This window comes from Budorcas taxicolor, chromosome 17 (genome assembly GCF_023091745.1).
Source record: "Budorcas taxicolor isolate Tak-1 chromosome 17, Takin1.1, whole genome shotgun sequence".
Classification (NCBI taxonomy): Eukaryota; Metazoa; Chordata; class Mammalia; order Artiodactyla; family Bovidae; genus Budorcas; species Budorcas taxicolor.
In genome coordinates, this window is record NC_068926.1 from 70,380,172 (window position 1) to 70,391,654 (window position 11,483).

At 57.3% G+C, this 11,483-nt stretch overlaps 1 protein-coding gene across 4 annotated transcripts in view; it reads left to right on the forward strand.

Annotated features, from left to right (window-relative positions):
* DEPDC5 (DEP domain containing 5, GATOR1 subcomplex subunit) overlaps window positions 1–8,240 on the forward strand; it is a 71,360-nt gene extending 63,120 nt beyond the window's left edge. For all 4 annotated transcript variants that reach the window (XM_052655146.1, XM_052655149.1, XM_052655147.1 and 1 more), the window contains 5 exons: window positions 1,987–2,156; window positions 2,959–3,130; window positions 5,477–5,537; window positions 7,763–7,845; window positions 7,948–8,240. In XM_052655146.1, the coding sequence (XP_052511106.1) occupies window positions 1,987–2,156; window positions 2,959–3,130; window positions 5,477–5,537; window positions 7,763–7,845; window positions 7,948–8,240 (779 nt within the window). The remainder of the gene's footprint in view (window positions 1–1,986; window positions 2,157–2,958; window positions 3,131–5,476; window positions 5,538–7,762; window positions 7,846–7,947) is intronic.
* The last annotated feature ends 3,243 nt before the right edge of the window (window positions 8,241–11,483 follow it).

Sequence of the window (11,483 nt, forward strand, 5' to 3'; positions counted from 1 at the left end):
CGAGTTCCTGCCTGGTGGAATGGAAACCTTGCTGGTTTCCAGACTGTCAGAGTCACTCAGAGCCAGCGTGGCCAGTGCCCTATGTGAGCGGTCGGGGCAGGGCACCGCCCATCACCAAGGCCCCCAGGCACAGGTGCAGGGCCCCGTGTGTTGCACTTACTCCTCTGTCAGGGTTTCTGCTTCTGGGAGAAGTGTTGTTGTCTTGGTTCTTGACAGGCTCTTCAGGAACATCCTGGGTGTCGGGTTCGATAACTCTGGAACTAGGCAGAACCTTTCACGTGTGCATGGTTTCTGGGAAAACACTCACTATTCCAAGAGCTCGCATGATTGTTAGGGTAGACTGCTGCCCATGGAGAAGTGCCGCTGGATTCGAGGGGGAGGGAGGAAACGGGGCCGATCTCAGTTTACAGAAGCCCCAGGTCTGGCCTCACCCAGAAAGACAGACCAGAGCCCTGGCTTTTGTTTACTTCTGAGCCAGCTTCAGGCCTTTGGTCAGGAATTCTACGTCTGACCCGTCTCTAAAACAGCCATCTTGGTTGAGAAGGATTTGTGAGCAGGAGCCCAGATCGGATGAGCTACTTTGGTGCTGACCCGGCATCGGTGGGCAGCACCCAGTCACTGGGACAGGGCATTGCGTGTGTGTGCACATTCATGTCTGACTCTTTGCGACACCATGGACTGTAGCCCACTAGGCTCCTCTGTCCATGGGGATTCTCCAGGCAAGAATATTGAAGTGGGCTGCCATTTTCTTCTCCAGAGGGGTCTTCTGAACGCAGGGATCGAACCCGTGTCTCCTGCATTGAGGAGGCTTCTTTACCACTAGGGCTACTTGGGAAGCCTGGGACAGAGCGTTAGATTTCAGTAAGAGTTTCCATTTCTTGAGAAAAGATTATAGAACTATTGCCTTCCTGGGTTGAAACCAAAAAGCAATACCCCCTCCTCACTCTGGTCTAGGCTGCTTGGTCTCTGGAATTGGAAGATCTGGGGCTCAGCCTGGCTGAGGTTCTGACTCTGATCTTGGCCAGGACAGTTCCCCTCCATGCGCTGCTGTTTCCCCATCTGTAGATCTGGGGCTGGATTAGATTAGAGGAGGCAAGCTATGAACAAAGAGGCCTATTTGTTCATTTGTTTGTTTTAAAATAACTTTGGTTTTAGAGCACTTTTAGGTTCACAGCAAAATTCAGCAGAAAGGACAGAGTTTCCGTATACTCCCTGCCCGCCCCTGCCTCCCCCGCCATCGACATATCCCCACTGAAGTGGGATGTTTGTTACAGTCAATGACCCTACACCAGCACATCATTATCAACCAGGTCCATGGTTTCTCTTAAAGTCTGCTCTGGGTGTTCTGCCTTTTATGGGTTTAGACAAATGTATAACGACATGTGCTCACCATTATGGGGCTTCCTGGGTGGCACTAGTGCTGAAGAACCCTCCTTGCAATGCTGGAGACATAGGAGATGCGGGTTCTGCCTTTGAGTGAGGAAGAGCCCCTGGAGGAGGGCAGGGCACCTCATTCCAGCGTTCGTGCCTGGAGGATCCCATGGACAGAGGAGCCTAGCGGGCTACAGTCCACAGTCCATAGGGTCGCAAAGAGCTGGACGTGACCAAAGTAACTTAGCACAGCGCAACAGCACTCACCATTATAGTATCACACAGAGTAGTCTCACTGCCCTAAAAATCTGCCTGTTTTTGTAAAGTTTTATTGGAACATGGTGTGCTCATTCATTTAGGTAATGTCTGGCTGCTTTTGCACTCTTAACAGCAGCATTGAGTAGTGAGAACAGAGACTTTATAGCTGCACAACCTAAAATGCTTAATACCTGGACCTTCATAGCATGCACTTGCCGAGCCCTGGACTAGACGGCCTCCAGGAAGCGTCTAGACCCTGCAGTTGCACGTCGATGTGCTCAGTTGCTTGCTCCTGCTCCTCACCCCCTGCCTTCCTTTCCCTCCCCTGGGCACCCGCTGGCCTGCGTGCTGACGTAGCCGCCACTGTCCCGGAGCAGAGGACCGTGACCCTGGACGTGGACGTGAACAACCGCACGGACCGGCTGGAGTGGTGCAGCTGTTACTACCACGGCAACTTCTCTCTGAACGCGGCCTTCGAGATCAAGCTGCACTGGATGGCTGTGACCGCCGCCGTGCTCTTTGAGATGGTGAGCCCCCGGGTGTGGTCGGGCCTGTGTAGGGATCCTCCTCCCTTAAACAACTGTTCTCAGTTCAGGCTCCTGTTACCTTCACCTGGACCGTTGCAACAGCCTCTCTCAAAAAATTAAACACTGTCAAGAATTCAGACAGTTGGAAAAGGTGTCGATCAGGGGGTGTCTGAGCCTTGGGGCTCCTGACGTGTAGGACGGGTGTTCTCTGTCAGGAGTAGGGGCCTGGCCTGTGCACTGTAGGGAGTTGAACGGCATCCTTGGTCTCTACCCACAGTGGCACCCCCTCCTGTGTCAAACAAAAATGTCTCCACATTTTGCTAGTGTCCCCAGGGAGGGGGGCATTGCCCCCAGTTGAGAATCCCTGGTGTAGAGCAAAAAGTAACCCTCTCTCCCACCCTCCCCCTGTTCTCTGGAACGTCCATCTCCTGCCCTGACACTTTACTGGTACTGTGGAGACATTCTGTGCAGGTAGAGGCCCTGTCACTTTTTTTTTTTAAAGATAATTTTCTGAGAATTTCCTGTCACCTAAGTATCTTCTGTATAAATAAGTCGGGTTTTTAATTGCTTTTGCCTGATTTTGGGGGAAAGGTTTTTTTTAAATAACGTTGTTTTGTAAAAGTTAACATATGTGGGATTTCCCTGGCAAGTCCAGTGGTTAAGACTCAGTACTTCTACTGCAGTGGGGCTCGGGTTCGATCCCTGGTCCGGAAAGCTAAGATTCTGCATGCTGCTTGGTACAGGAAAAAAAAAAAGGAGTTGTGCATAACAGGAGACTCTGTGTTTCTGCACTTCCCACCAGGTCCAGGGTTGGCATCGCAAGGCTACCTCGTGTGGCTTTCTGTTGGTGCCGGTTTTGGAGGGGCCCTTTGCTCTGCCCAGTTACCTGTACGGCGACCCGCTCCGAGCCCAGCTGTTCATCCCACTCAACATCAGCTGCCTGCTCAAGGAGGGCAGCGAGCACCTGTTTGACAGTAAGAGGCACCCCCCTCCCAAGGGCTGTCACCTGCACAGAGCCCGCCCCCCGCCCCGCCCACCAAGGTTGCCCCCCAAGGCACCAGGAGGGAGCTCAGCTTCTCGTGGGTGGTGAAAAGAAGGGGCCTCTGGACAAGGGACCAGCATTTCATCCTGGTTTCTTCACTTAGTGGCTGGCCAGCCCTGGACAAGCCACCTAATGTCTCTGAGCCTCAAATGGCTTTGTTTCTAAAGTGGGGGTGGCCAGAGCTGCCTTGCCAGCTCAGCGAGACCCTCGTGTGGCCTGGGGAGCATGGTGGGTGGGAGGGGCGCCGCTGTTTGGGCTCTCCCATGCCCTCCTCTCTCTGCTCCAGCCTGACTGGCTTGGGTGGCAGGAAGCTGAGCCACGCGGGAGGCTTGCACCTGCTGCTCCACGCAGCAGGGCTGGAGAGGGGAGGCGCTGAAAGCGGAGCAGGACGTGGTACGCTGTAGTGCACGGCTGAGGCACCTCAGCGCCTGGAGGGCTCCGGTCCCACGGCACAGGGAGGCAGGGCAGAAGGAGGACGGAGGCCCCGAGCCCAGCCCTCCCCCAGAACGGAGCCCACGGGGCCAGCCTCGCCCGCCTGGCTCCAGGGGCAGGTGTGCACAGATCGAGGGGTGAGCTGTGTTCACACAGCACAGACTTCTTATCACCAAGCGCGCTGTGATGAGCATATTGTTAGCTCCTGCAAAGCGTTCCATAAGCTCACAGATGACCTTTTTATAAGGAAAAGCTGGAGTCACTGCTGGTCATCTGAGCCCTTTAGCTTCCTAGGTGTAGAAATTGTCAGTGTGGAAGAAGAAACCTTTGAGGCAAAGGAGGTGCTTTTCCCCGAGTTCTCGTGAGTCTATGGCGTGGTTGGTGGCAGAGAACCATTCTCCCCCACCCCCACGCCGGGGTGCAAAGAGCTTTTGTTCTGAAGATACATCGGTATGTTTTTACATCTTGAAAGACATTTTTGTACAGACACAACATTTTCAGCAGTAGCTGGGGATCCAGGCAAGCTGCATGACCCTGGAGGCCATAGATCCCGTGGTCCTTAGAGTTTATGACATTCCCCCACCCCCCGCGCTCTTGTTTCCTCTTGTGGTATGGCTGTAGAGGGATCGTTTTCTGCAGTCCTGAAATGCCAGATGTTTATATCCGTGTCTGATGACTTTAAGCCAGGCACTGCCTCCTACTGCTGTTGTTAATATGTTGCGGAGAAGGCGAGATCTTCACGCACACCATCCAAAGACTCTTCTGGGGTCTCCCACCTTCGCTGTAACTGGGCAGGAGTGCTCACAGGGCTGGTCCCGGAGGACATTGCTGTATGAGCTGATGGTTTTCCCTGCCAGTTGTAACCCAGTCTGCAAGACCAGCATCCTCTGTTGGTTGCCATGGTTACGGCTGAAAGAAAGGCATCCTAGTTGAAAGAAATAAGGACTTGAATCTGAAAATCGATTTTCTTGCTTCTGTGCCATCTCTCCTCCTGTTCTCTCCCCTTCTGATAAGGAATTCAACATCTTAAAAACATGACGAGAATGTGCTGTGTCTTGTTTTTACCAATTAAAGCCAAAGTCTTTTTTTTTTTTTGCTCTTTGGTTACCCAGAATCCTCACATCTATCGTACATATAAAATTCCAAAGAAGGAGAGAGCAGTCAAGCCTCTGCAGGCTCCCCTGGCCTCTAGGACGCCGTCTTGAGTGCTTGCTGTGCTAGCGCTCAGCACCCTGACCCCCAGAGCAGCCCCAGCCCATGGCCTCTGCCGTGTGGCAACTGCCTCAGCCCTGCCACCTCCTTGCCCTGCTCCTCTCCTCACACCAGCCAGGCCCCAGCATGAAGTGGGCGGTGGGGGCGGGCACCCATATACCCCACTCCACTCCCCTCCCCAGCTGATCACTTTTCCAAAAACGAATTTTATATTGATTTGCTTCAGTTTCCCCACCCCTAAACTGGAAGATTGGTAAATCGTTTTTCTCTCCTCGGAAGCAAATAGCATGCACTTAAAGCTTGTCCTTTGCTTGGATTTAATATCCTGCTCCTTTCTGCTTTTGGCACAGACTTCATTAGAATGAGTCTCATAGCAAGTTCTGGCAGCTCACACTGGTCGCTGAGGACTTGTGTTCCTCCCCTCTCTAGACCTTGATGGAGCTTGGAGGCTGTCGTTCTCTTTAGGACGTCCCTTCTTGGGGTGGAGGCCAGTCCTCCTGAAAGCTGGAAAAGCAGAGCTTGGGCTCAAGGAGGGAGAATTGCCAAGAGCAGTAAGGGATCACGGAGGCCGGACCCAGGGCTGATTGCAAACCTTGGAATAGCAGTTCAGCATTTGTTCTTTTTTTCTTTTCAGGCTTTGAACCAGAAACATACTGGGACCGAATGCACCTTTTCCAGGAAGCCATTGCACACAGGTTTGTTCTTGGCAGGAAGGAAGCATGGGGAGGCCTCAGTGTTCGTCTCAAACAGTGAAGCTAGTCCGTTCCCTTTCCTGGGAGACAGACCCAGGCCGCCAGGGACGGGTTTACTGCGTATCTCCTGCGGGTCCCTCTGCCGTGGTTCGAGAGATGAGCACCTCCTGGCCAGTTCCTGGAGCTTCAGTTTTTCAGGCCTGATTCCCTCTCATTCGTGTTGGTGGGAGAGCAGAGAGCCGTCTCCTCAGCCTCCACCCAGAGCCAAACTTGCCAGGAGATGAAAACCCGTAGAATTTTTCAGGAGCCCCTTGACCCACGTTGAGAAGACAATGAACACTTAACAAGCAATAGATACATTCAGTGGCTTCTTACTGATACCTGCTATGTGTACCAAGGGAGGCCTGTCCTAGGCTCAGGCCAGCCCAGCTCTGTCTCCAGAATGTCCCTAGCTCAGTGTCCGGTGGCTGCCTTGTGTTAACCATAGACAATCAAAGCCTCCTGTGCTGCGTTTAGGGTCATACCACCTTGTTCAGGTGCCCTCAGCTGCCCCAGCCCCACCGTGCACACACACACCCCTGCCATGCACACACACCCACTGTGCACACACCACTGTGCACACACACACACCCTGTACACATATGCACACCATGCACACACACCTCACTGTGCACACCCCTTCCACTATGCATACACACCCCCACATACCATGAACACACATCCCCACTGTGGACACACATCCCCACTGTGCACGCACACACTCTCACTGTGCACATGCACACAGATACCCACACACCATGTGCACACTCCCACCATGCTCACTCCCACTGTGCACACACACACCATGCACACACACCCCATCACGCACAGACACCTCCGCTGTGCACACACCCCACAACCATAAGATGAAGTCCAGACCGTTCAGCCTCCTCCACCCAAACCGGCCCAGGCCTGCCTTAGATCTTCCTCTGCGCTTGTCTCTGATCCCTGGTAAAGGCTGTGAAATAAGTGCTGGGGACCTGACTTCCTCCTCCCAGGAGGAGGGTGTACAGTTCGGGGCAGTTGAGTGAAGAGGTTGGTGCGAAAGGACTTTGGCGAGAGGCAGACAGGCCTGGCTCACCTCTGCCCCGCCCACCCCTCCACCAAGCATCCGCGGAGGAGTCGTGAGCTGCTCCGCCTTCGTGTTCTCCTGGGCTGTTGGCGGGGTTCCCTGACACTCCTGTCACCCAGTGAGCCTGCAGGAGACGGTGGCTGCTGTTAGGAAGACCCCAGCCGAGTTTGTCAGCAGGTAGTGCTGATCCACGCTGAGTAGATAGCCTGATGGGAGAGTTGAGAGGAGGAAGCGCGAACTCTGGAGCTGTGCCCACAGGTGCTAGAACCGGCCGATGGTGATGAGCTCACGGTGCAAGCGGCCGATCGGTCGGTTGAATCTACGCTTCTGACTTCAGGTGTCCTTCAGCAAAGAGCTGTCAGGTGCCCGTGTGAGACCGGGAGCTTCTGCCGAGGGTGCAGCACAGCACCTCCCCAGAGCTCAGTCCGGAGAGGAGACAGGGCTGTGCCTGCCTCAGCGCTGCCTCCTCACAGCCCTTGTTTCATAAGCCCCTCAACTCGGGGCAGGGGCCGTGCTCGCCAGCTCGTCCTCCACAGCGCTTGGCAGGCAGAGCTGTGATGAATGCGCTTCGTGGAAATAGAGAAACCAGGCACAGAACCAGCCATGGATGGAAAGCAGCCCCTCCTGCCTGTTTCCAGAGCAGCGAGGCAGGCCCCATGTGTTTCTCGCCTTAAGGAAAATGACTCCAGTTAGCGTTTCTCAGCGTGAAGCCTTTATTGAGAAACTGCACTTAGTGCAGGAGCCCAGACAGGAAGGGGAGTGAGGCCGGCCAACTCAGTGGAGTGAAGACGAGGGCCTGCCCCGCGGAGCTGAGGGTCTTGGGGCTCGGGGGGCAGAGGGGAGAGGGAGGCAGGGCCAGGGCGATGGAGCGGGGTGGCTGGGGGGATGAAGGCTGGAGGAAGGAGAGCCAGCCAGGTGAGGGGCTCTCAGCTCCCCAGAGGGGAAAGGTGGGCGGGGCGGAGGGTGGGAAGCGGTGAGCATGGAGAGAAGCAGCGGGGACGTTCCACTGGGAGACTTTCCAGGTCCCCTCTCCCCGGGCCGGGCCGCCTGAGGGTCGTGTCAGCCACACTCCGGCGCAGGAGGTCCTCAGCAGCGTGTCTCCCTGACCTTCCTTTAGGTTTGGGTTTGTTCAAGATAAATACTCTGCGTCCGCTTTCAACTTCCCGGCCGAGAACAAGCCCCAGTACATCCACGTCACAGGTGAGGCGCCCCGGGCGCGGCGTGGAGGGTGGGGTAGGATGGTGTGCCCGGGGTCCCCTGCCTCCCTCCTGGCGGCACCGCCACCCGGCCCTGTCCCCGCAGGGACGGTGTTCCTGCAGCTGCCCTACTCCAAGCGCAAGTTCTCGGGGCAGCCGCGGCGGCGCCGCAACTCCACGAGCTCCGCCAGCCAGACCCTGTTCTGCGAGGAGCGCGTGGGCTACAACTGGGCCTACAACACCATGCTCACCAAGACCTGGCGCTCCAGCGCCACCGGCGACGAGAGGTTCGCCGACCGGCTGCTGAAGGACTTCACAGACTTCTGTGGCAACCGCGACAGCCGGCTGGTGGCCTTCTGGGCCAGCTGCCTGGAGAAGATGCACGCCAGCGCCCCATGACGGGCGGGGGCTGGGGCTGGCGTCCCCCTGCCCGTGAGACTCGTGGTGGGGACAGTTGGGCAGGCTCAGTGGGGGGGGCTGTGGGGGTGCTTGTCCCCTACCAGTGTCCATCCTCTTCCCGGAGGGAAGCTGCAGGAGCCGCTGTGCCCCGGGAGCGGGCAAGAGGGCGGCCCCGTGAGCATCCGCAGTCTGTTGGAGTGGGATCTGCCTCTTCCCGCCCAGGAGGAGTGCTCACAGGATGTAGAATTTTGTGAAATAATGTACCATAAGCTCACACAGCTGTATATACCTGTACAGAGCAGAAATGGGAATAAAGTGCCCCGCGTGGCATCTCGGTCCCCAGCCCGGTCCCCGGCGGCAGCTACCCCGTCCTGGGCCGGGTGGTCATGGGCCAGGTGGTCATGCCCCGTCGCCGGGGCCCAGGAGGCTGATGACCTGGCCGCGGACGCTGGGGAGGACTCCAGAATCCACCTGGGGCGTGTGGCTGTGAGTTCACTGAAAGTTGTCTCTGAGCTGAGAAGGGAAAGAAGGGCCTCCTGGCTCCCGCCCATCAGGAACAGGGTGGTGGTCCGAGGCTGGGAGTTCTGGTGACGTTTCCCAGCTCGGTGATTGCACCAGGGGCAGGGGGTGCCCCCAATACACCTGAGCGGCACCCGTCAGCCTCCCGGATGTAGAAATGAGCCTGAGGTGAAGAACCACACGGGGGTGGGATGCGGAAAACGTGATGGGGAAAGAAATGCATCCCGTTACTGAAGCATCAAGAATTCAGCCAGCGGGGCTTCAGAGCAGAAGGGGCCGCCTTAGTCCCAGCCGTGGTTCCTTAAGGCTCCTGTGCCCAGGAGCGCCTTAAATTGCGGGCCCCACAGCCTCCCTTGGAGATTCTGGTTTGGGGGCTCTGGACTCTGCACTGTAAACGGCGCTCAAGTGACCCAGCTCTCGATGGCCCATTTGGGAAGCCACTGCCGCCAGACCCCTCCTCTGGGCTTCTTCTCGCTTACCTCACCTGCAGCCCCAACCCACCTGGAAATCTGGTTCTCAGACCAAAGCAGAGCAAAGGTCACACCCCGGAAGGCAGAGAACTCGGGAGCAGGGTGAATGACAAGGGACGCCTCGGTGGCAGTAGGGGAGGATGGAGAGCCCCAGGGACCGCCCAGGGCATGGGGCCCCGAAGGCACAGGACCCCCGAAGGCTGGGCCAACACTGCCAAGCTCTACGTTAGAGAGGCACAGAAGCCCGTCTCCCGTTCGTAGGAGAGTGAAGTGAAAGTTGGTCAGTCATGTCTGACTCCTCTGACCCCCCACGGACTGTAGCCCACCAGGCTCCTCTGTCCACGGAATCTCCAGGCAAAGGAATCCTGGAGTGGGTTGCCATTCGCTCCTGCACCGGGTCTTTCCGACCCAGGGATGGAACCCGGGTCTCCTGCATTACAGGCAGATTCTTTACTGTCTGAGCCACCAGGGGGAAGCCCGTTTGTAGGAAGAGACCCATCAAAACAAGATGGAAGGTTTGGGTAGTACAAGAAACAAGCATATGATACAGATCTGAGACACTGAGGCTTTGCTCACGTGCAGGGAGTGGGGGAGAAGACAGCAGAGACCAGTTACAGGCCTCCGGTTACCTGGAAGACTTGAGGTGCGTGAAATAATAGCAGTTGTGCCATTTCTTGCGCGTTCCTGTGTCCTGGACAGTGTAGCGCACTTGCCGTGCCTCTCCATCTTGTAATCTTCTCAACAGCTGTCACGACCAGATGAGGGGAGGAGCCCCGAGGCCACACACCCAGGCCATACAGCTGACCGAGGCTGGAATCAGGTCTGTGGGACCCGGAGCCCAGCCAGGCCCCATCCACTGCCCTGCGCCCCTTCCCTCCCCTCCCTGGGGAGCTAGGACAGGGAGGCGTCAGCCACTGTCCATCCTGGGGGCCCTCTGTGCTTGCTGACTTTTCCGCCGAGGTGCAGTGTGGGCTCTGGTGGGAAGGGGGCAGGGCCCTTCCTCTCCCCCAGGCGCCCCCGCTCTGGCCTGAAGCCCTTGACGTCAGCCTGCAAGCGCTCCAGGCAGCCCCTGGCCTTCAGGTTGGCCCCAGGCCTGGCCTGGAATGCAGGTGCCGAGAACTCAGTGCCCCCAGCCTGTGCATTTGACCTCTGCCCGCTTCTGTGGCTGCGGCAAGAGCCACCTGTTTCTCTGGATCCTCACACCTGTGTTCCGAGAAGGAGCCCCCTTCCCTGGGGGTGGGAGAAGAAGGGGAGCTGCAGCGCCGTTCCCAGAGGTCCCTGGCGCTCTGAGCACTTCCTTCCTCGGCTTCGAGTCTGGGTGAAAGCCGAGGGCCTGCGGGACTCCAGACCTTCCCTTCTCACCCGGCAGGAAGCCAAGCGCTGAGAGGGTTGGTGTCCCCCTCTCGGTCCTTCAGCAGCCTTGGTGGGAATGGAGTCGCTCGTCCCAGTTTGCTTATCCAGGCGTGGGGGACGGGAACGGAGCCTGGAGCGGCAGCCTGGGACGTGGTTTTCAGGGCAGCCCTTGTGTTTCCCTTTCGTGGTACTCGTGGCTTGCCTTTCCAGCTGCGTATACACTCTTTGAGAGCAGAGAGCAGACCTCCCTCACCGTGTACCCTCACTGCGGGTGCCCACCCCACACGGTGCTCATTTAGAATGGGTCGAGTTCATTCGTTCAGCCAACATTTAGGCAAAGCTGGACCAAGACGGCCTTGCGCTCTTGGTGGAGGGCAGCAGATGCATAAAGCATGACAGAAATAGAAGAAGGGCCGTAATTCTGTACAGGGGAGCTGGGCAAGGGCCGTTGTGCCCGTCCAGAAGTTCTGACTTGAATGTGCCCAGAGGTTACCACCAGCCGGTTGGAAACTTGGGAAGGGAAGGAAAGAAGGCAGAAGAAAGGTAACCCCGACCCCTCCAAGCCGGTGTGCGTCCACTGTCCGGGTGCGGGGGCCTGAGGACAGCACCCCCACCCTCAACCCTGCTCCTCAGGGAAGTGGCGGGACTCAGCCTGGGTTACTGAGCGCACACACAGAGAGGAAGGGCTGGACTCAGGATTCTCCACTCCAGGGTGGAGACGTGGGAGACGGCAGCCCGCAGACAGCGGCTTCCAGGGCGGGGCGGCCACGTTCTGGGAGCATGGAGGACAGGACTGCGAGCCTGGACTCCCGCACAGGGACGCGGGCCGGGTTCCGGGCTCCCCAGGGCCTGACCGCCGCACTGGCCGCCGTTGGCGGTTGGTGCTGGGAGGATGAGAACA